This window comes from Aplosporella prunicola (genome assembly GCF_010093885.1).
Source record: "Aplosporella prunicola CBS 121167 unplaced genomic scaffold K452scaffold_17, whole genome shotgun sequence".
Taxonomy (NCBI): Eukaryota; Fungi; Ascomycota; class Dothideomycetes; order Botryosphaeriales; family Aplosporellaceae; genus Aplosporella; species Aplosporella prunicola.
This window is the reverse complement of record NW_022983545.1, coordinates 672781-695426: the sequence shown is the minus strand read 5'-3', so window position 1 is coordinate 695426 and position 22646 is coordinate 672781. Positions and strand designations below refer to the sequence as shown.

The 22646-nt window shown below is 55.6% G+C and overlaps 7 protein-coding genes across 7 annotated transcripts; 5 read left to right on the top strand and 2 right to left on the bottom strand.

Moving 5' to 3' along the window:
* Nucleotides 1–1790: 1790 nt before the first annotated feature.
* On the top strand, nucleotides 1791–2902 carry K452DRAFT_319863 (uncharacterized protein; the record flags this gene model as incomplete). Its single annotated transcript, XM_033544270.1, has 2 exons — nucleotides 1791–2577; nucleotides 2662–2902. The coding sequence occupies one exon, from the start codon at nucleotides 1791–1793 to the stop codon at nucleotides 2571–2573; it is 783 nt and encodes a 260-aa protein (XP_033396082.1). The 3' UTR covers nucleotides 2574–2577; nucleotides 2662–2902.
* Nucleotides 2903–3204: 302 nt separating this feature from the next.
* K452DRAFT_202916 (uncharacterized protein) lies at nucleotides 3205–4234 on the top strand (the record flags this gene model as incomplete). The annotated part of the gene is made up of 4 exons (XM_033536062.1): nucleotides 3205–3245; nucleotides 3298–3549; nucleotides 3648–3895; nucleotides 3990–4234. Coding segments are annotated over 4 exons (786 nt in total), but the record flags the coding sequence as incomplete, so codon positions are not given.
* Nucleotides 4235–5008: 774 nt separating this feature from the next.
* K452DRAFT_230703 (uncharacterized protein) lies at nucleotides 5009–5717 on the bottom strand (the record flags this gene model as incomplete). Its single annotated transcript, XM_033537112.1, has 2 exons — nucleotides 5009–5256; nucleotides 5348–5717. The coding sequence occupies 2 exons, from the start codon at nucleotides 5715–5717 to the stop codon at nucleotides 5009–5011; spliced, it is 618 nt and encodes a 205-aa protein (XP_033396080.1).
* A 2014-nt stretch (nucleotides 5718–7731) lies between these two features.
* K452DRAFT_327715 (uncharacterized protein) lies at nucleotides 7732–12932 on the top strand (the record flags this gene model as incomplete). Its single annotated transcript, XM_033544938.1, has 14 exons — nucleotides 7732–7989; nucleotides 8042–8081; nucleotides 8216–8278; nucleotides 8318–8409; nucleotides 8510–9136; nucleotides 9188–10129; nucleotides 10253–10331; nucleotides 10365–10449; nucleotides 10521–10556; nucleotides 10607–10676; nucleotides 10739–10833; nucleotides 10917–11667; nucleotides 11721–12709; nucleotides 12764–12932. The coding sequence occupies 14 exons, from the start codon at nucleotides 7732–7734 to the stop codon at nucleotides 12930–12932; spliced, it is 4296 nt and encodes a 1431-aa protein (XP_033396079.1).
* A 2190-nt stretch (nucleotides 12933–15122) lies between these two features.
* On the bottom strand, nucleotides 15123–18211 carry K452DRAFT_359986 (uncharacterized protein). Its single transcript, XM_033546307.1, has 4 exons — nucleotides 18024–18211; nucleotides 17473–17968; nucleotides 17160–17416; nucleotides 15123–17112 (listed from the first exon to the last, which is right to left on the bottom strand). Exons 1-4 carry the CDS (start codon nucleotides 18152–18154, stop codon nucleotides 15324–15326), a joined length of 2673 nt encoding a protein of 890 aa, XP_033396078.1. The 5' UTR covers nucleotides 18155–18211; the 3' UTR covers nucleotides 15123–15323.
* Nucleotides 18212–18573: 362 nt separating this feature from the next.
* K452DRAFT_230525 (uncharacterized protein) lies at nucleotides 18574–19998 on the top strand (the record flags this gene model as incomplete). The annotated part of the gene is made up of 6 exons (XM_033537101.1): nucleotides 18574–18609; nucleotides 18662–18675; nucleotides 18738–18780; nucleotides 18839–19001; nucleotides 19054–19364; nucleotides 19420–19998. The coding sequence occupies 6 exons, from the start codon at nucleotides 18574–18576 to the stop codon at nucleotides 19996–19998; spliced, it is 1146 nt and encodes a 381-aa protein (XP_033396077.1).
* A 790-nt stretch (nucleotides 19999–20788) lies between these two features.
* K452DRAFT_230920 (uncharacterized protein) lies at nucleotides 20789–22110 on the top strand (the record flags this gene model as incomplete). Its single annotated transcript, XM_033537125.1, has 4 exons — nucleotides 20789–20840; nucleotides 20913–20956; nucleotides 21090–21367; nucleotides 21459–22110. 4 exons carry the CDS (start codon nucleotides 20789–20791, stop codon nucleotides 22108–22110), a joined length of 1026 nt encoding a protein of 341 aa, XP_033396076.1.
* Nucleotides 22111–22646: the final 536 nt, after the last annotated feature.

Sequence of the window (22646 nt, the reverse complement as noted above, 5' to 3'; positions counted from 1 at the left end):
AAGTCATACCGGCACCGGCAGGGAGGTGAAGATGTCTCTTCGGTGCTGCAGAAATGACAGCACGACAGTTCTGACACAGAATCTGAGGGCATGAGCCACTCATATATCGTCGAAGTCCTGTACCAGCGCTACCGTTCAAAGAAACAGAGGCATGCGTGAGCCCTGCCGGGTACATATATCGAGGACACTGCACGAAAAAATAAGATCATGGAAAGACGTCCCTCATTCCTCAACTCGATCTTGATGTAGAGCCATTGGAGCGAGACTTGAGGTGGCCTACATGAGATCTCGAAATATTCAAGAACATACAGGGGTACCTTCACAGAGCTTAAGCGCAATACACCCAGGTTGCACCTTCCAGCGTGTTTTGCTAATTTGATGAACACCAACAACGTTCTTTTCTGTTGATGCTTATCCTCCTCCGATGTAGACAATGAGTATTTATATCCGGGACAGGACCGTAATATGGCAGCTTCTTACATGCATGGGTAGGAAGGACCAGTGTCTTCAATGCCAAGGGCGCCACGTGCAGCTAGGACTTGGTTGGTTGCTCCCGAATTTTCGTTGATTGTTTCTGTAGCTGTCGAAGCAACATCCGGGAGAAAGGCCAGGGCAGAGTGCAGATTAGTCTAGTTCGACCCTAGGGGTTATTTAAACCATAAAAACTGTTTCCTAATTTGGCACAACCGAATTTCGTCTACTATGGGGTCGAATAGACTATAGTCGAGTCGTAGCTTACTCTATCATGCGGAGAAGCTACTTCGCATGTGCGGGTTATGTCAAGTAGCGTGCGCTGCTTGCTAATCGATACCAAGCATGCCCAAGAGCCTCCCGTGGTTTACTGCCAAATTAGGCACCACTTTGGCTCAGGCGCCTTCGACCCCCTGAACTTCTGGGCAAACTACGTGTTCAGTCGGGTGGTTCCGCATACAGTGTCAGGGAGAGTGGCTGCTCGTTCGTGCGACAATAGTGGTAGGTGATATTTCTGAGCGCCTTACTCCGTGGCTCGTATAAGTAGGTTGTAGTGTGAACGTGGAGAGGCCGAAACCAGTGAGGTAGTGCCATTTCACTGTCTTTTTTCTTGGGGGTTCTTTTGGTGCCTGGATCGGATACGTGGTTGGTACTTTTAGAAGTCTTGTTGCCCTCGGTGTCGCCACAAGAATGATATATCGTGCCTGTCCTGAAGCTAATAAGCGATATAAAGAGGTACGAGAATGGAAAGGTACGACGTAGGAGGGTAAAAAAATAACATACCTGTGTTTAACGTATGTAGATAGGTATAATAGTTGGAAAGGATGGGCAACATTGTACAACTCAGGTCTTTCAATAAAAAAGAAACTGTCCTAATACAAAGTCAGCCTAGGCGTTTGTGAAAGTCTACCTGATAGGGCACCCATCTAAAGATAAGATAGCGGTGCATGTGAAGTGAGTGGACGTTCGGCAGCTAGTCCCGCGCCCTGTCAAACGCCCACTGATGTCAAGTACTTAATTTCCTCGCGTTCGACGGTTGTTCCCACGACCACGACACTGCTGACAGTCAGACCTGTCTTGCCAGCAAGACCGCACAACAGCACGAGCTCTCCTGGCCCACACCAAGCGCAACTTAAACTTACCTTCAGCTTGTGCCTGTTTGTCCTTCCTGCGCCTCGGACTAGACTCACGCAAGTACCCGCTTCCTACGGCTATCTGCCGGCCCTCCCCAGTCTTTCTGACTGAGTCGATCGGAAAACGGTGGGCACCTTTCTCGCCTTTGTCGCGCTCAGCCACTCACATGCTAGATTCCCAGCCCAATGTATCTCCTTGATCATTTTGACTCCCTGAAAGCCGAAAATGGCATGTCGTTCCTAGACCTCCCGACCGAGCTCCGCCTACTGGTCTATGAGTATGCATTTAAGCACGAGAAAGAAAGCGACGACAAAGAGATTGGTTCGACTATCAGATGCCTTCGCGAAAAAAGCTCCCCGTTCACGACGCTGCTTCTTACCTGCCGCCAGGTGCACGCCGAGGCCGCACGTATCCTGTACGGAAAGAACTGTCTGAACCTGGGCACGTGCAACATCTACACCAACGAGGACCCATCGTTTCCCCAGTACGAAGACAATGTCTTCAACCCGTTCGAGCGTTACGTGGACTTCGAGCAGGCGGCGCGACCGTCTCTCTACGCCCCGCTGGTAAAGACCGTGTGGATTCACCTGTCCTCTCACTACCTCAACCGCTGCCACATTCTGTGGGAGGCAATACTGCGCCGGGTCCAATGGCTCACCAGGAACTTCAAGAACCTCAAGGAACTAAGGATCGACCTGAGCTTCGTCTATGAGCCTGATTGGATTGCGCTGCTCGAAAGGGAGCCCGACGAGACGAAGGAAATGCATATCCGGCGTATCCGCAAATGGATGAGCGAGATGTACAAGCTCAAGCAGCTGAAGCTTCCCAAGTGCCTGAAGATCAAGCTTGACCCGGGCTTAACCATTTGCCTCTACGACCCCTTTACTATCGAGGTGCCTCAACGCGGTTTTCCCAGCTTCGACGATTTCTACGAAGCGGTCGAGTGCTTCAAGGAGAAGCAGCGTTGATTTGGTGAGTGGTTGACAGTGCGTTGTTATAGCTGACTTTTGCATATCCTAGAGCTGGCCAGCAATATTGACACTAACTGTGGCTTAGTATTGGATTTCAGAGCGCCATTCCGCTTGGCATGTGACATTAAGCAGAAATTGGTCTTGGTCGAGATACAAGCGTATTGGATCGCCGCTGATACCTAATGCACACTTGAGGTAACGGCACAGCTTGATAGAATGTGGAGCGTGCATACAGAAGATTGGTTTCTATCACTTGGGATAGTTGGTGTCTTTGTGAACAAACGATCAAGAAGGATAACAGAACGATGGCAGTGAGGTTATGGTAGATATATAGTAACCACAAGCTGTTCGGAAACGATTGTGATTGCAACGCGACAAACGGTGGTTCTTCATCTCTGCCCTACAGATTCCATAGCTCTTGATGCCAAATTTCAAGGAGAGGAGTCGGCATTGGTGAGTCGAGGATAGAGGTGAGGTTGGCCCTGCAGGAGATCACCGAGTCAGATCCGCCGGGGCGACAGGGCGATCCCACGAACAAGCTCCAGCAGCAGCTCGCAGCCAGCAACAGCAACAGCAACACACCAACATTGAGTCTCGCCAAGCCCTTCACAGCAAGCAAGCACCAACAATGTCAACGATCACGCAGTCCGCTCTACAGAGCTCTTACCCGTGAGCCCTTCCCACGCAATTGCGCGCCGCAGCCGCTAACCAGCGCGAAAAGCCCTACCCTCCCGAAGGAGTTCAACGCCAACCAGCCCAAGACCATCCGCCTCTACCCCCTCAGCAACTACACGTTCGGCACAAAGGAGAACCAGCCCGAGGAGGACCCGTCCGTGCTGGCGCGCTTGAAGCGCCTCGAGGAACACTATAACGAGCATGGCATGCGCCGGACCTGCGAGGGCATCCTCGTGTGCCATGAGCACAACCACCCGCACATCCTGATGCTGCAGATCGCCAACGCCTTCTTCAAGCTGTACGTTTTACCCACAGATCTCTACGCCAGGACAGTAGTAGTAGTAGCTGGTAGTGGTGGTGATAGCAACGAACAAGCACTGACGCGACACCCCACAGGCCCGGCGACTACCTCCGCCCCGAAGACGACGAGATCGCGGGCTTCAAGGCTCGCCTCAACGAGCGCCTCGCCCCCGTCGGCTCGCAGTTCACGGGCGAGGGCGTCAACGACGAATGGCAGATTGCGGATACGCTTGCGCAGTGGTGGCGCCCCAACTTCGAGACGTTCATGTACCCCTTCATTCCCGCGCACGTCACGCGCCCAAAGGAGTGCAAGAAGCTGTATTTCATCCAGCTGCCGCGGAGTAGTACGTTCCCCCAGCACTCCCCCAACCCCAATCCAAACCCCCAGTGCAACCCCAGCCCCACGCAACCTCGCTAACCCCCCTCCCCCCAAAACAGAAGTCCTCAGCGTCCCGAAAAACATGAAACTGCTCGCCGTCCCCCTCTTCGAGCTCTACGACAACACCGCGCGCTACGGGCCCCAGCTCTCAGCCATCCCGCACCTGCTCTCGCGCTACAACTTCGAGTTCGTGGACGAGAAGGGCGAGGTCGTCGCCGTGACGCCCGGTGGCAATGGCAGCGGCAGTGGCGGCAGTGGCGCCGGCAACGCGCCCCAGACTAAGGTGCTCGCGGGCGGGGAGGGCGGGGTTGATGATGGTGATAAGGACGTGCCGGTGGGGGACGAGGACGCGAAGCCGGCTGCTGCGGCTGAGTAGGCGGACGCCGCTGATTCGGTGCCGCGGGCACGCTGTTTGCGTGCGCCCCCGGGGGTCGTCTTTTGTATGGGTTGGGTTCGGGGTGGGATTGCTGCGTTCTAGCGGGCGTTTTTTGGGTGCTGTGGCGGTGGTTGGGTGGGTGGATAGGTCGGCGGGCGAGGAGGGCTGCGTTTTCTTGCGTCCTGTAGGACGGATGACACAAAATGCGGTAGACTGCTGGTGCCGGGGAAAGAGATACCTTAATATTGCGTCTTTTATTTGACTTGCAGCCCATCTTGCCGTGGCTGGTGCTGTTGCTTTTGTACAATATGACGGGTTGGTTTTTTGCGTTGGTCTTGACTGGAGCTTTATTCATGTTCTCGCCCATGTAGAGACAGTGGGCTTACCTAGAAATACATATAGCTAGCGTACAGGGCCGCTACGGCCGGTTTCTTTCCTCCAAAGGCCGCAGATAATCTGCTCTTTGCATCAGACTATTTATTTGCCTGCGGCTTAACGGCCTAACAAAGCAGGTCTGCTGGACCTTCCAGGTACGCCATCGATACCCACAAGCAGTTACTCGGTTACGGCAAAAGGTAAAAGAGACAAGTAAGGTCGTGTGAGAGTGTGTCATGTCAAGGAAGCCCATGCAGACAGTAGCTATAAAGCATAAAAAGGCAACCCAACCCCCACCACACGACACCACGCACTACGCACAACGCACTACCCGCCCTTGACCTTGACATACCTCGGCATCAACAACGTCTCATAAGGCCCATGCCCCTCAATTTGCAGCACCAAGCTGCCTTGCGGCTCGAAGCCGTGCCGCGGGTACAGCCGCACGCCCTGCGGCGAGCTCTCGACGTACGCGGCCGTCTCCGCGTTCGCCGGGTCGTCCAGCACGGCCGCGATGAGCAGGGACGCGGCGCCGCGGCGCTGGTGCGCGGGGTGCGTTGCTAGGAGCTCGAGGTCTGTGTGGGGTGTGGGGTGTTAGGGCCGGGGTCTCCAGTATGTACACAAACAGGTCTGCGTAGTGAGAGAACGGTCAGGAAGGATACTAACACCAATGCGGCGTCGCGCCCATCAGCTGCATGCGCCGCACAAACAGCTCGCCGATAAAGTCCCTGAAGAGGCGCTCGTTCGCGCCCTCAGGGAACGTAGGCGGCAGCGAGGCTTCCGTCTGCGGCTGCGCGCGCGGCCGCACCCACCGTGCAAACGCGACCAGCTGCCCGCCGTCTGTGTCCACGGCTTTGAGGAAGTAAGCGTCCGCGTCGTGTGTCATCGCGTGCGCCATGCCGTCGCCCCACCACTCGCGCACCGCGGGCGTGTCTTGCAGAAGTGTGTGCGCGAAGCCGGTCTGGAAGGCGCGGAAGTAGACGTCGACGATTGCGGGGACGTCGGCGGGCGTTGCGGGGAGTACTTCTAGGGGCATCGTGGCTAAGGGAGATGGGTTTGGTGGTTAGGTGGGTGGTTCGAGATGGGTGGTTGACTTGGGAATTTTGGCCTTTTTGGGGGCCTTCTTTTTGCCTATGTGTATATATACTGCTGTTGGCCATGCAAGCGTTATGTGGGCCGTGGCGGTTTAGGCAATCGTTGCGACTGATCGTGTGGTTGCTGCCTAGTTTTCGAATGTCAGCTTACTCCTACGAATACGAAAGCATAGCGACACCATTTGGTGCCAATGTCTTTTAGAGTCTTGGAGGAGCCGCAACTTTCTTTTTTAAATGCGGTCTGCCATTTGGCATGATGGTCTGTCGACAGTGTGGACCAGGTATCCACTGTTCGGTTGCTGTGCCCCATGGGGAGTCATGAGCTATGAGAACTCAGATACGTAAACGGATAGTGAACCGACGAAAGACGAGCCTTGCAGACATTCACCTGCTGATTTGCGCCGGGCCCTTGTGCAGTATCAGCCGATTGCCCTCTACCCCTCCACCCCTCGTACTGTGGCAAGGATCAAGCGAGGCTGTGCCTCTTTCCCCGTTGTCAGAACTCAGAATATACCCCCTTCTAGCGCCCGGCTGCTAGCCCCAAGCTGTAAGGCCCTAAACATGGGTGCGGCGTATCTTTGGGACAGCCTCCGATTGGCGAACAGTGCATAGTTCTTCGCTAACCGTCTTTTCCTATGACTAACGTCCGTCACCGTTAACCGAGATTCACCGTAAAGCGAGATGGTGATACTTATACGGAGTAGAATAAGAGACCTACCTAAGGTATATAAAGTCCATATATACTCTAAGACCTTTTTATCTATGCCTAGAACTCGGGCTAGGAGCTAAGTAAGAAGTACGCTATAGGGACTGCTTATATCGTCCTCTATCTTGGCAAGGTATACTTTGTAGGGACTGATTATATCGTCCTCTGTCTTGGTAAGGTGCACTCTATAGGGACTGATTGTATCGTCCCCTATCTCGCTATACGGTGGATCTCGGTTCGCGGTGACGGACGTTAGTTAGCTGTCTCGGAGTCGTGTTTAGCAGTGAAGCGCGAGCATTGGGATGTGGAAACGTGGTATAGAAGGTAACCTGCTGGATTTGTTTCCTGTCAGTCGAGTCCGATAATATAGTAATTAGCAATAACGTGACTTATTTTCTTTATCATATTCAAATGGACGTGCAATACGAGCTGATTGAAGCCCATGTGTTCCGACAGAAAATCACTTCTTTTGATGTATTCTGGTCGTCAAACCACTTTGGCATCCTGGCCGAGTAGTGGACATCGGAATTTGAAGGCAGACGTGAAAGCGGAAGGCGAAAGTTACAAAGGAAAATAGACGATGAAAAGGTTCCAAGAAAATAAACGGCGAAGACGAGAAATGTAAGAAGAAATAATAGCAAAGAATAGGAACCGAGCATATGAGCCCGCACCATCGCCCTCTTGCAGTGCTCTCCAGGATCACTCCCCACTCGGCGTCCGTACAAGAGCGAAGACCAAGAACCAGTTGCGGTCCAGATGGGGAGATACAAGTTTCGCAGGCACGGCGGGCCGTGGGAGGACCTGAAGACGTTCGTCTCTTATCTATCGAAACAGACTAGGAAAGAGACCAATTAGACGCGGAGGAATCCAAAATGCTCGGAATTTTTGAGTTGATGAAGCATGAGAATGTCTTTACGACATTCAGACTAGCGGGAATTGCTTCGCAATGTGTTTTCTTCGCGGCCAAAGTAATGAGAGACCGAGGATGCCGCTAGGTTGCCTTCGTATATACGTCACCTAGTGTAGAATGATTTAGCGGTTCACTCTCACGCTGTTCTTCAAGCCATGAATGTATGCGGTGTGGTGGGCAATGGTTAGCGTGGAAAGTGTTGGCCGATGATCAGTTGGCAGAGGCGCCAAGCCAGAAGCGACAGGGATTCGCGGCAGTGTGTGACGACCAAGGACCTCGAGCTTCCACCGCAGCTTAAGATAGCCACCGCCCAACCCATCCTTCTGCAACCCAAGGGTGTATGCTTGGCCTCCGTCCCACCCTAAGACCCCGTCCTTCCCTCTTAGACTTGGTGTCCCAGAAGAACATCGATTCTCTCTCAGCCCGCCCTTCCACGCCATCGACATCGGAGCCCGACGACAACGACAATCAATCGTCGTCGCCAGCACCATTCGAGTACCCACTCCCCGAATCCCCGCAACTTAATCGAGTGCGACCGCATCGCCACTCTCGACCCTCTACCTCCGACAGCAACAACCCTCTCGAGAAGCCCAAGATGGTAAGCGATATGGCGGGGTTATTTGCCGCGGGGCGGTGGCTGATGTCGACAGACTTCACGTCAAGATTTGGAGGCCGGTGAGGAGCAATATGGTATGCTTGCGATTCTTTGATACACTCTCACGCTCCTGGGGCCTTTGTGCTAACAATTGCTTTCCAGGCTCCGTCTTCTCCGTCTCTGGGTATGTAAACATTGGCATCGACCGCGGTGGCGCATATTCTGACAGCGGATAGTCCCGTCATTGTCGCCGAGAACATGATCGGATGTGCTATGTACGAGCTTGTATGTGGTGCGCGAAACAATCGTCTATGGAGCTGGTGGTAACAAGATGGCAGGTCCGTGTCGGCCACGACAACCTGGTCGGTGAAGTCATTAGGATCGAGTCCGATAAGGCCACCATTCAGGTCTACGAGGAGACTGGTATGGCACAAAAGCGGACGTGTTCCATTGGCAAAGAGCATCATTCTGACCGCATTTAGCTGGTGTTACGGTTGGCGACCCGGTCATCCGGTCAGGAAAGCCTCTGTCCGTCGAGCTTGGTCCCGGCCTGATGGAGACCATTTACGATGGTATCCAGCGTCCTCTCCGCGGTATCTCCGACGCCTCCAAGTCCATCTACATCCCTCGCGGTATCAACCTTCCTGCGCTCGACCGTACGATCAAGTGGGACTTCACGCCCGGCAAGCTGAAGGTCGGCGACCACATCACCGGCGGTGATGTTTTCGGTAGCGTTTTCGAAAACTCGCTTCTCAACGACCACAAGATCCTTCTTCCGCCTCGCGCCCGCGGTACGATCACGCGCATTGCTGAGAAGGGTAGCTACACCGTGGATGAGAAGATTTTGGAGGTTGAGTTCGAGGGCAAGAAGACGGAGTACAGCATGATGCACAACTGGCCCGTCCGTGTGCCTAGGCCGACCACCGAGAAGCTGTCATCCGACTCCCCGCTGGTTGTCGGACAACGTGTGCTGGACGCTCTCTTCCCCAGTGTCCAGGGTGGCACTGTCTGCATTCCCGGTGCTTTCGGTTGCGGTAAGACCGTCATTAGTCAATCGCTGTCCAAGTTCTCCAACAGTGATATCATTGTCTACGTTGGTTGTGGTGAGCGTGGTAACGAGATGGCTGAAGTCTTGATGGACTTCCCCGAGGTAAGCAACGATTGAGTCAACGCAAAGATACTTTGGCTAACTATTCAAAAGCTGTCCATCGATGTCGACGGCCGCAAGGAGCCTATCATGAAGCGCACGACTCTCATTGCTAATACTTCCAACATGCCTGTCGCTGCCCGTGAAGCCTCCATCTACACCGGTATTACCGTCGCCGAGTACTTCCGTGACCAGGGCAAGAACGTCGCTATGATGGCTGACTCTTCCTCGCGTTGGGCCGAGGCTCTGCGTGAAATTTCTGGTCGTCTGGGTGAAATGCCTGCTGATCAGGGTTTCCCTGCCTACCTTGGTGCCAAGCTGGCCTCTTTCTACGAGCGTGCTGGCCGTGTTCAGGCGCTGGGTAGCCCCGACCGCAACGGTAGTGTCAGTATCGTTGGTGCCGTGTCGCCGCCTGGTGGTGATTTCTCGGACCCCGTTACTAGCGCCACGCTGGGTATTGTGCAGGTCTTCTGGGGCCTGGACAAGAAGCTTGCTCAGCGCAAGCACTTCCCGTCGGTTAACACGGCGATGTCGTACTCCAAGTACACCGGCCCTCTGGACAAGTATTACGCCGAGTTCAACCCCGAATTCCCTCGCCTGAGGGACCGCATCAAGGAGCTGCTCTCCACCTCTGAGGATCTTGATCAGGTCGTGCAGCTGGTCGGAAAGTCCGCCCTGGGCGACTCCGACAAGATCACTCTGGATGTGGCCACGCTCATCAAGGAAGACTTCCTGCAGCAAAACGGCTACTCGGACTACGACCAGTTCTGCCCGCTGTGGAAGACGGAGTGGATGATGAAGTCCATGATGGGCTTCCACGACGAGGCGCAAAAGGCCGTTGCTCAGGGCCAGAACTGGGCGAAGATCAGGGAGGCGACGGCGGATATCCAGACGCAGCTGAGGGGCATGAAGTTCGAGGTGCCCAGCGAGGGCGAGGACGTCATTACGAAGAAGTACGAGGAGATGTACCAGAAGATGCAGGAGAAGTTTGCGTCGGTGTCGGACGAGTAAAGGGAAAGGATGAGCAAAGTGCATATTGGACGACGCACGACTGTCAGATAGACTGTATACATTTATGACTTGAGACGCAATCATGCATGCCGATCTCGTTGATATCAGTGCAAAGTGTCGCAGAGGCTGGTCTGGTGGAGCGTTCCTGCTGACCGCCCTAGTCCACGCGGCCGCGCTAGCCATCGCTGTAGGTTGGGCCCTGTCGCTTGGCGGGCATCAGGGAGAGCAATGATGAACGTGCCAGCGAGCAGCGAACAACACAGTACATCTATCCACTCCACAACCCCACCGCCTCGCGCTCGACTGTCTTTGATAGCGCGAAATCTTCACGAGACCACGAGCCATTCTTGACCCCGATAAGTCACTTATAACTCAGCTGTGCGCCGCCAACCATGACGGCGAACCCCACCGCGTATGTACAATGCGCTCACCAACATCTACCCTGGCTAACTTCAACCCCAGCATAAACGTCAATGATCCGGGCTTGATTACGCTCGTTAACAAGCTCCAGGATGTCTTCACCACTGTTGGCGTGCGTGTAATTCTCGCGGCGAGACGCAAACGCGGTGCGGTAGTACTGATGCCTGATCACAGGTCCAAAATCCCATAGATTTGCCCCAGATCGCCGTCGTTGGTTCGCAGTCTAGCGGAAAGAGTTCAGTACTAGAGAACATAGTTGGCAGAGACTTGTACGTCCCCTGATGGTGGTTGCGCAAAGCACACCGCCGAGCCAACGTCATGGACCCCCGAGCTGATAATTTCATCACCCCAGCTTGCCTCGAGGTACCGGCATAGTAACGCGTCGCCCCCTGATCCTCCAACTCATCAACCGCCCTGCCGCCTCTAAACCGCAAGCCAACGGTGCCAGCGAAGGCATCGAGACCACGGACAAAGAGTCAAACATCGACGAGTGGGGCGAGTTCCTTCACGTTCCTGGCGAGAAGTTCTACGACTTCAACAAGATCAGAGATGAGATTGTGCGGGAAACCGAGCAGAAGACAGGTCGCAACGCGGGTATCTCTCCGGCGCCCATCAACCTGCGGATATACTCGCCCAATGTCCTTACGCTTACCCTCGTTGATTTGCCGGGTCTGACCAAGGTGCCCATTGGAGACCAGCCGCGCGATATCGAGAGGCAGATCAGGGAGATGGTCTTGAAGCAGATTAGCAAGCCTAATGCTATTATTTTGGCCGTCACCGCTGCGAACACTGACTTGGCCAACTCGGACGGTCTGAAGCTGGCGCGCGAGGTCGATCCCGAAGGTCAGCGCACCATTGGTGTCCTGACTAAGGTCGACCTGATGGACGAGGGTACCGATGTCGTGGATATTCTGGCTGGTCGTATCATTCCTCTGCGACTGGGTTATGTGCCCGTCGTTAACAGAGGTCAGAGGGATATCGAGAACAAGAAGATGATTTCTTACGCGCTGGAACACGAGAAGCAATTCTTCGAGAACCACAAGGCGTACAGGAACAAGAGCGCGTACTGCGGTACGCCTTACCTGGCGCGGAAGCTGAACTTGGTAAGTTGATACCGGCAAAGGCGCGGTTGTTCATGGCTGACAGATTATTATAGATCTTGATGATGCACATCAAGCAGACCCTGCCCGACATCAAGGCCCGTATTTCTTCGTCTCTGGCGAAGTATGGCGCGGAGCTGGCACAATTGGGCGATTCCCTTCTCGGGAACGCTTCCAACATTATTTTGAACACTATTACTGAGTTCTCGAACGAATACCGGTCCGTGCTGGAGGGTAATAACCAGGAACTCTCGAGCATCGAACTGTCGGGTGGCGCGCGTATTAGTTTCGTCTACCACGAGCTTTACTCCAACGGTGTCAAGGCCGTCGACCCCTTTGACCAGGTCAAGGATATCGACATCCGTACCGTCTTGTACAACTCGTCTGGTTCTGCGCCAGCTCTCTTCGTCGGTACGACCGCTTTCGAGCTCATCGTCAAGCAGCAGATTAAGAGGCTGGAAGACCCTAGCTTGAGGTGCGTGTCGCTCGTCTACGACGAACTTATCCGTATCCTGGGCCAACTACTTTCCAAGCCTATGTTCAGGAGATACCCGGCCCTCAAGGAAAAGTTCCACGCGGTTGTTGTTGGCTTCTTCAAGAAGGCGATGGAGCCAGCCAACAAGCTCGTCAAGGACCTGGTTGCGATGGAGTCCTGCTACATCAACACTGGTCACCCCGACTTCATCAACGGCTCGAGGGCCATGGCGGTCATACATGAACGTCACAACGCCTCGAAGCCTACTCAGGTCGACCCCAAGACCGGCAAGCCTCTTCCCCCTAGCGCCGTGCCTCCGCGCAGCTCTAGCCCGTCGATCGAAAACGAGAGCAACGGCGGCTTCTTTGGCAGCTTCTTCGCCAGCAAGAACAAGAAGAAGATGGCAGCCATGGAGCCGCCGCCGCCGCAGCTCAAGGCCTCGGGCACGCTGTCCGAGAAGGAGGCCCAGGAGGTCGAGGTCATCAAGCTGCTGATCACTTCTTACTTCAACATTGTGCGCAGGACTATGATCGACATGGTGCCCAAGGCCATCATGTTGACGCTTGTCACGTAAGTCTTGTTCGCTTGATTTAATAAGGTAGCAAACTGACGTCATCATCACAGCTTCACGAAGGAAGAAATGCAGCGCGAGCTGCTCGAGCAGATGTACCGCCAGGAACAGCTGGATGAGCTGCTCAAGGAGAGCGAGTACACGGTGCGCCGGCGCAAGGAGTGCCAGCAGATGGTCGAGTCGCTATCGCGTGCGAGCGAGATTGTCAACCAGGTGCAGTGAGTACGAACGACGACCAACAACAACAAATGACGACCAAAAAGGGAGCGCAACGTCGGGGATGAGGGGTGAAGAGTGGGAAAGGCACGGCGCGAGCTGGCTTGAACCCTCTTTTTTCTCTCTTCCGCGCGCGGCAAATCTCTTTTTGGGAGCGATTATGATACACACACAAGGGAGAATTTTGTTGTTTAGAGGAAGAGCATCCGGGCTGACTAGCGACTCCCTACCCGCTCAAGTACCGGCGCTTTTTAGTTCAGTTCGGTTCGTTCGTCTTTGACGTGGTGCGCGTTTCTTAAGCTGCTGCTGCTCTCACAACCTCACCCCCCTTCTACCTGCCTACCTATCCTTCTTCCGCTGTTTTTGCGCTTCTCTCCTCGAGTCGGTTCGGTTTCGATGATGTAGAGGTACGTGGGTGGGGTTGTGCTGTGCTGCGTGGCGGAGGAAGGAACGATGGGGCTGGGATGAAATCGGGTTAGGTTGGGCGGCAGTGGTGGGTGGTGGGTAGTGGTGAGTGGGTAAGGAAGGGGGGTGGCTCGTAGGTAGACAGCGAGGCGGAACGGAGCAGTTACTAGCTAGGTAGTAGCTACCTATCTGGGATGGAGTGACGACGATGACGACGAACGGGAGACGTCTGACGAAGTTGAGGCTGGGGCTGCACACATCACATCACAGACACACTATCACATTACGTTACATTACGGGTTTCTGATGTCTTCTTCCCCTTTCTTCATGGATGGCTTCTTTTTTTTTACGGTTTTTACTTCTTCTGCTACTGCTGCTTCTTCTACTTTTTATTTTACTTTTACTGTTTCATGAATGCGATTCGGTTTCCCCTCTATCTGTCTATCTACTTACACTTTCGCCTCGTCTCCTCTCCTCTCCTCCCCTCTTGCCTTGTGTTGTCTTGCCTTACCTTGCCTTGCATTATTAATCAGGTTCTCCTCGCCTCTTTGCTTGCTTGTTTGTTCTGAAAGAAATATATTAGACTGGCTGGACTGGACTGGACTACATCAAACTGGGCCGAGTGACGTGGTGGCGGTAGTGTTGTTGGCAGGGAGCGTAAGCGTGAGGGTGAGAACAAGGGTGAGGATAGTAGACGTGGACGACGGCGACTGGGTGAGCACGTCGGCATAGATTGCGATACAGTAGGTGGGCGGGCGGGAAAGACGGCGGCGTAGGGTAGATACAGTAGTTAGGTAGTTTGGCAGTTTGTAATTCTTTATGCTTCTTACACTACTGCTGCTGCTTCCGCTGCGCTTTTTTCTTGTGTGCTGGGTACCGTCTGTCTTCTTCTAAGAGGTTATGGGACGTGCTGTGGCGGTGCTGTGCTTGTGGTGCTGTTGTCTTGACCTTGTGTTTGTGTATGAGAGGCGGGGTCTATGACCAGCACTTCACTGGGCTTTTTGCTGAGTGGTTCATTTAAGGCGATAAGGACGGCGACGACAACGACGGGAAGTGGAGTAGATAGAAGGGGACAGACGCAAGATCGAGAGAACACACAGCGTTATACCGCCGAATACGGCACTGTGGATCCAACGAAGGCGTGATATCGACGGCCACCACTGCAGACAATACACAGCGTGTATCAACACGTAAGATAGACGACGCTCATCACCTTCTCAGTACTGTGGTTGTAGAGTGAGCGCTGTTTGCCGTCATATGTTTAGCAGGGGTTCAGATTTGATACGTAACAGAACAGCCCCGTCATGGGTATGGACATAGCCTGGTTTGTAGCAGCCAAGCCACGTTCTGAAGACCGCCTCTGTATAACGTCCGTCACCGCGAACCAAGATCCACCGTCTAGCGAGACAGGGGACGACACAAGCAGACCCTATAGAGTGCTCCTTGTCTAGCTCTAAGCCCGAACTTACCCTAACGACTAAAGACATCGTGATATAACGCGACGTCCATCGCCGCGAACCGAGACTAACCGTCTAGCGAGACAGGGGACAATACAAGCAGTCCCTACAGAGTACTTCTTATCTAGCTCATAGCCCAAGTCCTAGGTATGGATGTAAAGGTCTTAGAGCACACACAGACTCTATATATCGTAGCTGGGTCTCTTCTTCCCCTCCGTACAAGTATCACCATCTCGCTTCCCGGCGAATCTCGTTTCACGGTGACGGATGTTACAGTGTACGAAGTCTATGACATTTCTGTTCGGAACTGCTGGATTTTATAGGCGGGTGGAGGGCAGGAACGGCGAGCAGTCTAGAGCCAATGTATGTGCAAAAAGTCGTTGCGATTATGTGTCATCTCCATCTCTTCCATGCCTCCTTGTCTACAAGCCTGTATACTCCATCGCCTCTATGTAGAACGAGCAATGCGTAACGGAACGAAAACCCAAAAAGAAGAAAAAGAAGAAGAAGCTTTTGTTCCCCCAACCAAACAACACTAATCCAAGCCCATCCACTCGTCCTCGCTGCCGCTGCCGCTGCCACTCTCATCCATATCCTCATCGCTATCACCGCCCTCCACAAGCCTCAAGACACTTTCCCTCGCATCCTCACCCGCAGCCCCCACAGGCTGCGCGAGCAAGAAGTCAATCGCGTACAGATTCTCCTCTGCCAGCCGCGCAACCTCGCGTTGCACCCGCCCAACCACGCGCTGCACGGCGCGCAGCTCGGGCGCGAACTCGCCGCTGCGGTCCTTGAGCACGCGCCCGTGCCGCGTGAGCAGCTGCTCGATCCACCGCAGGTTGAACTCGAGGTGCGGGCTCTCCTCCGCCTGCGCCGCCACGAAGCGCAGCAAGCGCCCGAGATACACGGCCGGCAGGTCGCGCGCCAGCAGCGCGATGTCCGCAACTGGGGTGCCGTAGTAGCAGCGCGCGATGAGGGCGCGCTCGTTGAGCCGGAATGCCATTGCCAGCGCTTGGAGGCATTGGCCCTTCTCGAGGGCTGCGAGCGTCGTCGCCGGCGTCACCGTCACATCGAGGTCGAACGGATCGAACTGCGGCGTCGCGTCCAAGCTGTAAATGAGCAGACCCTCGGTCGAAGCAGCGCAGAAAGCGCGGCCCGTGGGCGCGAACGCGACCGCTGGCACGCGCACTTCCGGCCGGGTGCGGCGAGCGCTCAGGTCGCCGCGCTGTGCGCCCGGCAGCGTCTTGTCCAGCCGGTCCTCCAGGTCCGACGCCTCGCCCGTCTCGTCAATGAGGCCCTGCGGCCCCGCTTCCGTCAGCTGCTTCGAGTTCAGGAACTCCTGTGTCCCGTCGAGCGCCAGGTTCACGCTGACCGTGTACTTCTTCAGCAGCACGCCCGACTGCACATCGTACAGGCAGATGTACTTGCTGTTGCCGCCCGCGAGTACGCACGTCCCGTCGGCGCTGTACGTCACGCAGCTGAAGGACTTGGTGCCCGCCACGTTGGCTGCCGTGCGCCGGTCCGTCATCTTGCGCCCGCCGGACACGTCGCGCCGCCCGTCGAGGCCGCCGACTTGCGACGCCTCCGAGACGGACCAGAACGAAAGCTGCCCGTCCAGCGTCGATACGGCAATCTGCTTCGAGTCAGGCCGGAAGGCCAGGCTGAGCACGTCGGCTTGCAGCTGCAGCGGCTCGCTGGTTTGCGTGCGCGCGAAAATGTCCCAGATGCGTACCGTATGGTCCCAGCTGCCACTGACGATGTTTCCACCGTTGGGCGCAAAGGCAAGACTCGAGACAGGTGCCTCGTGGCCGGAGAGCGTGTCTAGCAATTGGCCGGTTTGCACTGACCAGATATGGATGTCCGGGTCGTCGCGGGATCCGGCGCAAATGACCTCGCCGCTGGGGTCCACGGCGATGGAGGAGAAGGAGAGGCGCTTAGGCGCGGTAAAGGTGCGGAAATTACGGTAACGGATGAGGTCCCACGCCCGTATCGAGCCATCAAGCGAAGCTGTGAAGAGGACATTGCCCCTCTTGGCGAACTCGCAGGCCGTCACACCGCTCGTGTGCTCTGTAAAAGTGACGATACAGAATCCGGAGTTTACGTCCCAGACCTTAATCTTGCCATCGTCGGCCGTAGTGATAATCCTCTGACCGTCCGGAGAGTATACAATGGAGTTCATCGAATCAAAATGCCCCTGCTGCTTCAGGATATATGATTCGGATTGCCATTCCCAGACGAGCAACTGGCCCAGTTTCGATGCGCCGAAAGCAAGCCACTCTCCGCTCTTATTAATAGTGACATGATCAATGTCATTTTGCGAGATGCTGCTCAAGTCAGTTTGTGTCAACGCCAAACAAAATAGAGCCCATACCTCAGGTTCTGGATCGTGTTAAATTCCGGCAGTTCGTGGATGCCGAATATACCGTTCGAGAACCCGACGACGAGCAGGTTGGAGTCTGCATGGAACGCGGCGCAAGTTACTGTCGCGTTGTTCTGCATGAAGTAATGCCTTTCGGCTATCCTCCACCGCTCGGTGTCCTCCTCGGGGTTGCCATCCTCGTCGACTGCACCTGGTTTCGGCAGGTATTGCCATTCGAATAACGCGCCGTCTTTGCTAACCGTGTACATCTGTCTGGTGTTTAGCGAATGCGCTCCGGCCACTCCGCAAAAGCACCCATACCCACCGTTTCTTGAGTTTTTGAAAACCACGCGCCCACAACAGCTTGCCTGTGTCCTGCCAGGGTCGTAGGCACGAAACCCTCCTCTGGGTCCAAGCTCCATATCCTCGCGGTCAGGTCCTTGGATGCGGTCAGGAAGAATCTCGAATCGCTCGACCATTCTATGCTCGCGACATTGTCGTAGTGTCCGGTATATACGCGGTGGCGCACGAACGGCGCAAACTCGAGCTCACCGTCGGCGCCAGCATCGGGCGTCGAAGGCGTGTGCCATACTTCGACCTGCCTACCGATGGCTGCGGCGAATTGGCGGCCGGACGGCGCAAATGCGAGGGCAGAAACGGGCTGCTTGAAGGAGAAGTGGTAGAGGGCTATGCGGCGGGGCACGTTGGTAAGAATTGCGCGACCATCTTCGTCGACGGAGAGGAGTAGGTTTCCGCGGGGGTTCAGAGACAGGCGGGCAATGTTGCGACGGTGGGCGAAGGGAAGGGTGTGCGATTTGTTGCTGGGCCGAGGTCAGCTGGAGGAATTAGGTAGTGATGTTAGGTCGGGCGGCGCACTTGATGAGGTCGAAGACGGTGACGCGGTTGCCGACGGGGGAGAAGAGACAGGTGCCGTCAGGGCTGAAGAGCAGGTTTCCGCGCGAGTAGACGGTGCCGAGCAGGTTGGAGAAGCGAAAGTCGGTCTTCATGGTGAGATGTTGCCCGGAGGACTATATCTCGAACTTTTTCTCGATTGGAGTTCAGAGTTGCGCGCGACGGGCGAATTGCACGGCCCAGACGGCGCCCCTTCCGAGAGCTGCTAGTGCGCCGGCGCCCGCTGCGCTTTCTCCCCCAGGGTCTGGCGAAGGGGAACCTCGACTTTAGGGGCTACACTACTCCCATTCTACCGCAAACACCACTCCCGCCCAAGCATTGACCTTACGCCTCCTCCCACTGCTTTCGCTCGCTCTCCCTCGTTCCTCCACCAGCTCTGCTGAACGCCCGCCGTCCTGATCCCGTGAGATCCGTCTGCTCAGGGGTGCCTACCACCTCCGCTCACCCTGCTCTCCAGATCCTCCTCTCTCCACGCAAACCACACAGCGCTCCGCTAGAGCACCACAACGCCCAAATGGCCGAATCAGCGTCCCCGATTGGTATCGCCAATGTACGTAGAGCTGCCCTCATGTCGCTTGCGTCCCGACTGACCTGATTTACAGCTCCCCAACCAACGGTAAACCACCACCGCTCCCTGCCGCGCCGCCCGTGCAAGTCATGTCCCTAACCTCCTCGCAGTCACAAGATCGTCGCCAAGCGCGGTGCCGCCTTCACCATAATGGTATGCCCTCTGCAGCGCCCTCGAGCTCCGGACGTCGAAACTCACGCGTTAATGACAGGTTGCTGGCGAGTCGGGCCTGGGAAAGACGACCTTCATCAACACTCTTTTCTCCACCACCATCAAGAACTACGCCGACCACAAGCGCCGCCACGCCAAGCAGGTCGACAAGACCGTCGAGATCGAAATCACCAAGGCTGAGCTGGAGGAGAAGTTCTTCAAGGGTCGGTACACGGGCGCCCATGCCTAAAGGACACTCGACTCACAGGTTCACAGTCCGCCTCACCGTCATCGATACCCCTGGCTTTGGCGACTACGTCAACAACCGCGACTCATGGCAACCCATTATCGAGTTCCTCGACGACCAGCACGAGTCGTACATGCTCCAGGAGCAGCAGCCGAAGCGTACCGAGAAGATCGATCTGCGTGTCCACTCCTGCTTGTACTTTATCCGCCCCACGGGCCACACTCTCAAGCCTCTCGACATTGAGGTCATGAAGCGTCTCTGCACCCGTGTCAACCTTATCCCGGTTGTCGCCAAGGCCGACACGCTCAGCCCCATCGATCTGGCCAAGTTCAAGGCTAGGGTACGTCTGGCTAATCTGCAAATGGGATGGAGTTTAACATCTGACATTTCTACAGGTTCGCGCCGTCATCGAGGCCCAGGGCATCAAGATCTACCAGCCCCCGCTTGAGGAGGATGACGAGGCCGGTCTCCAGCACGCCCGCAGCCTGATTTCCGCCATGCCTTTCTCCGTCATTGGCTCGGAGAAGGATGTCCAGACCAACGACGGCCGCACCGTCAAGGGTCGCCAGTACGCCTGGGGTGTTGCCGAGGTCGAGAACGAGGAGCACTGCGATTTCAAGAAGCTGCGCGCCATTCTTATCCGCACTCACATGCTTGACCTTATCCACACCACCGAGGAGACGCACTACGAGGCCTACCGCGCGCAGCAGATGGAGACGAGGAAGTTTGGCGAGGCGCGTCCGCGGAAGCTGGACAACCCCAAGTTCAAGGAAGAGGAAGAGGCGCTGCGCAAGCGCTTCACGGAGCAGGTCAAGGTCGAGGAACAGCGTTTCCGCCAGTGGGAGCAGAAGCTCATCTCGGAGCGCGACCGCCTCAACAAGGACCTGGAGCAGAGCCACGCCCTCATCAAGCAGCTCGAAGGCGAGGTCGAGCAGATGCAGGGCAGCGTCACGCGCTCGCACGGCCGCCGTTGAGCCACGATACGGTGGTGGCTACAAGGCCGCGGAAGTTTCTCTTTCTTCAGATACCTCTCTTTTTCGAGCTTTCCGTACGTTTGTAATGGCGCTTAGCGGACCGTGCTCACCAAGGCGCGAGGCTTTGCGACTCTTAACTTAGCTGCTCCCTTTACTGCTGCTGTGGTGTGAGGGTCTCCGTCGTATTTTCTACGGGACTTTGGTTGCTTGCGCTTTCTTTGCAGAGTTGGCTTTTGCTCTTGTCGTTGTTGTTTTTCTTGCGTGCGGGGGAGAAAATCCACCATCCAAAATTTGGGCGAGCGGGGAGCATGGCACACAGTTAGCTTTTTTTTTTTACATCTTTTTTTCTGGCTCATTGTAGATTAATGAATTCTTGGGTTGCGCGTGTTTTTGATTGCTTGCTTGGTTGCTTGCGAGATTGGGGATTGTGGTGTGATTGAATGATTGATTGATACGCCGGTACCACTGGTCTACATGGGGAGTGATGCGAGTTCTTGAGACGTTTGCGGACATGGATATGGGGGGAAATGGCGCCGTTAGAAGCTTGTTTGTCCTTCCGAATGAGCCGATCCTACGGTAGGGCTAGCTAGCTATGGTATGAGGAGCCAGCCATATGCATGAGGCGGCGTTAATTGAAAGGCCAAGGGCCGTCACATGCCCACGCGCCAAACGAAGACGCCTCTCGGCCCGCGCGCCCAAGCTCCCCGAGACCGACCGCAAGCTCTCGCGCCGACCTACACCACCAACACTACGACACTACCTACGTAGAGCTCCACCACAGCGACATGTTATGACGGCGCAATTTCCTACCCGTCAGATCGCCAAGCTTACGGGCCATAATGGTGAGCTTTCAGCGGCGGGGTTAGAAAGATGGAAAGATGGCCTGTTTGGCTGACTTTTTGGTTCCGTTGCAGGTCCTGTCCATGCTGTCACGTATAGCGGCGGCCGGGGAGAATACGTGAGTCCCGCTCCCAGCTTTCGCGGTTTCCAATCCCTCCTTCCCTCAATCGAGGCTCCCGCGCATTCAGTCCTTCCCCATGTCCGACGGCACGGCGACGACGACCTAGACTAACGCGCCCTCGCTGCCATAGATCCTGACAGGCGGCGCGGACCGGACGATCCGGCTCTTCAACCCGGGGCGCGGCGACCAGGGCCTGGTGATGAAGTACGCGGCGCACGGGTACGAGGTGCTGGACCTGGCGGTCGACGGCACGCAGCACAACACGCGGTTCGCGAGCGTGGGCGGCGACAAGGCCGTCTTCCTGTGGGACACGGTGGCCGGGACGACGGTGCGGCGCTTCGTGGGGCACGCGGCGAGGTGCAATGCCGTGGCGTTTGGGGCCGGTGGCGATGTCCTTGTTAGTGGTATGTTCTTTTTTGGGGCTATCCTTACCCTTGTTGTGGGTAAACATGCTGTGTCTTTGGCCACCACCGCTGATGCTTCATATGCGTGCAGGCAGCTTTGACGGCACGGCCAAGCTTTGGGATGTCAAGGCGCTGTCGAGCTCGCGACCGATAATGACACTCTCGGAGGCGAAAGACTCGGTGTCGGCGCTGAGCGTGCATGAGCACACGATCGTGGCGGGCAGCGTGGATGGGCGAGTGCGCAGCTACGATATCCGCATGGGGATGGTGGACGAGGACGTGGTAGGGGCGCCGATAACATCGCTCGCGGCGACGCGCGCGGGCGACTCGCTGCTGGTCAGCTCGCTGGACTCGACGGTGCGGCTGTTTGACCGCGCAGCGGGGACGCTGCTGCAGGCGTATGCGGCGCCGGGGTTCGTGAGCAAGGAGTATCGTGCGCGCGGCGCACTGGGGCTTAGGGATAGCGTGGTGCTGGCGCCCAGTGAGGATGGCAGCGTCTTTGTGTGGGATTTGCTGGATGGGAAGACGGTTAGGGAGCGCGTGTGGCATGATGATGGGGCTAGGAGGGGGGAGCCGCTGCTGGAGGACCGTGACCGCAAGAAGAGGGTTGTTAGTGCTGTGGCGTTTTGTAGGCCGAGGGCAGAGTGGTGCAGTGCTGGTGGGGATGGTGAGTCTGTTTTATTTCTCTCTTTCTCTTTCTTCCCCCTTCCCCTAGCCTTTTACGGCTTGGAACCTACACTACGTTAGGTGCGTTACTGACATGAGGTGCACAGGCAACGTAGTCATCTGGGGTATGCCGGCATGAGGGAGAAGGCGGACCAGCCGTTCATGAGCAGAACACACGACCTCGAGCTTCTCGAGAGCAAATTCACGGGGCGTTATGGCACGCCATACCAGGTCCAGCCACGCAAAAGGCATTGCTCAAGAGCGACAGACGATAGGATAGACCAATGGACAGAGAAGTCCACCTTTTCCTTTCTCTCCTTTTGCTGTCATTTTCCTATTTCCTTAATCTATACCCTTTCTCCTATGTCTCTTGGACACATCAGAGCGCGTGTGCGTCGTGCAAGCGGAAAGCGACTGCCAGTGTGCGAGTAAACTACTGCGTTACAGTACAGGGACAGATGCCGTTATTCACGTTTCTACGACGCAGTGGTGAGGGGCGGTATTTGATATTCTTTAAAACGAAAGTATATGGCGTCGCTACGAATTTCAATGGTATGAGATGTTGCGAACATACATACAAGATCGATCTTGTAGTAGACCAAACGCTCTCTTTCAGC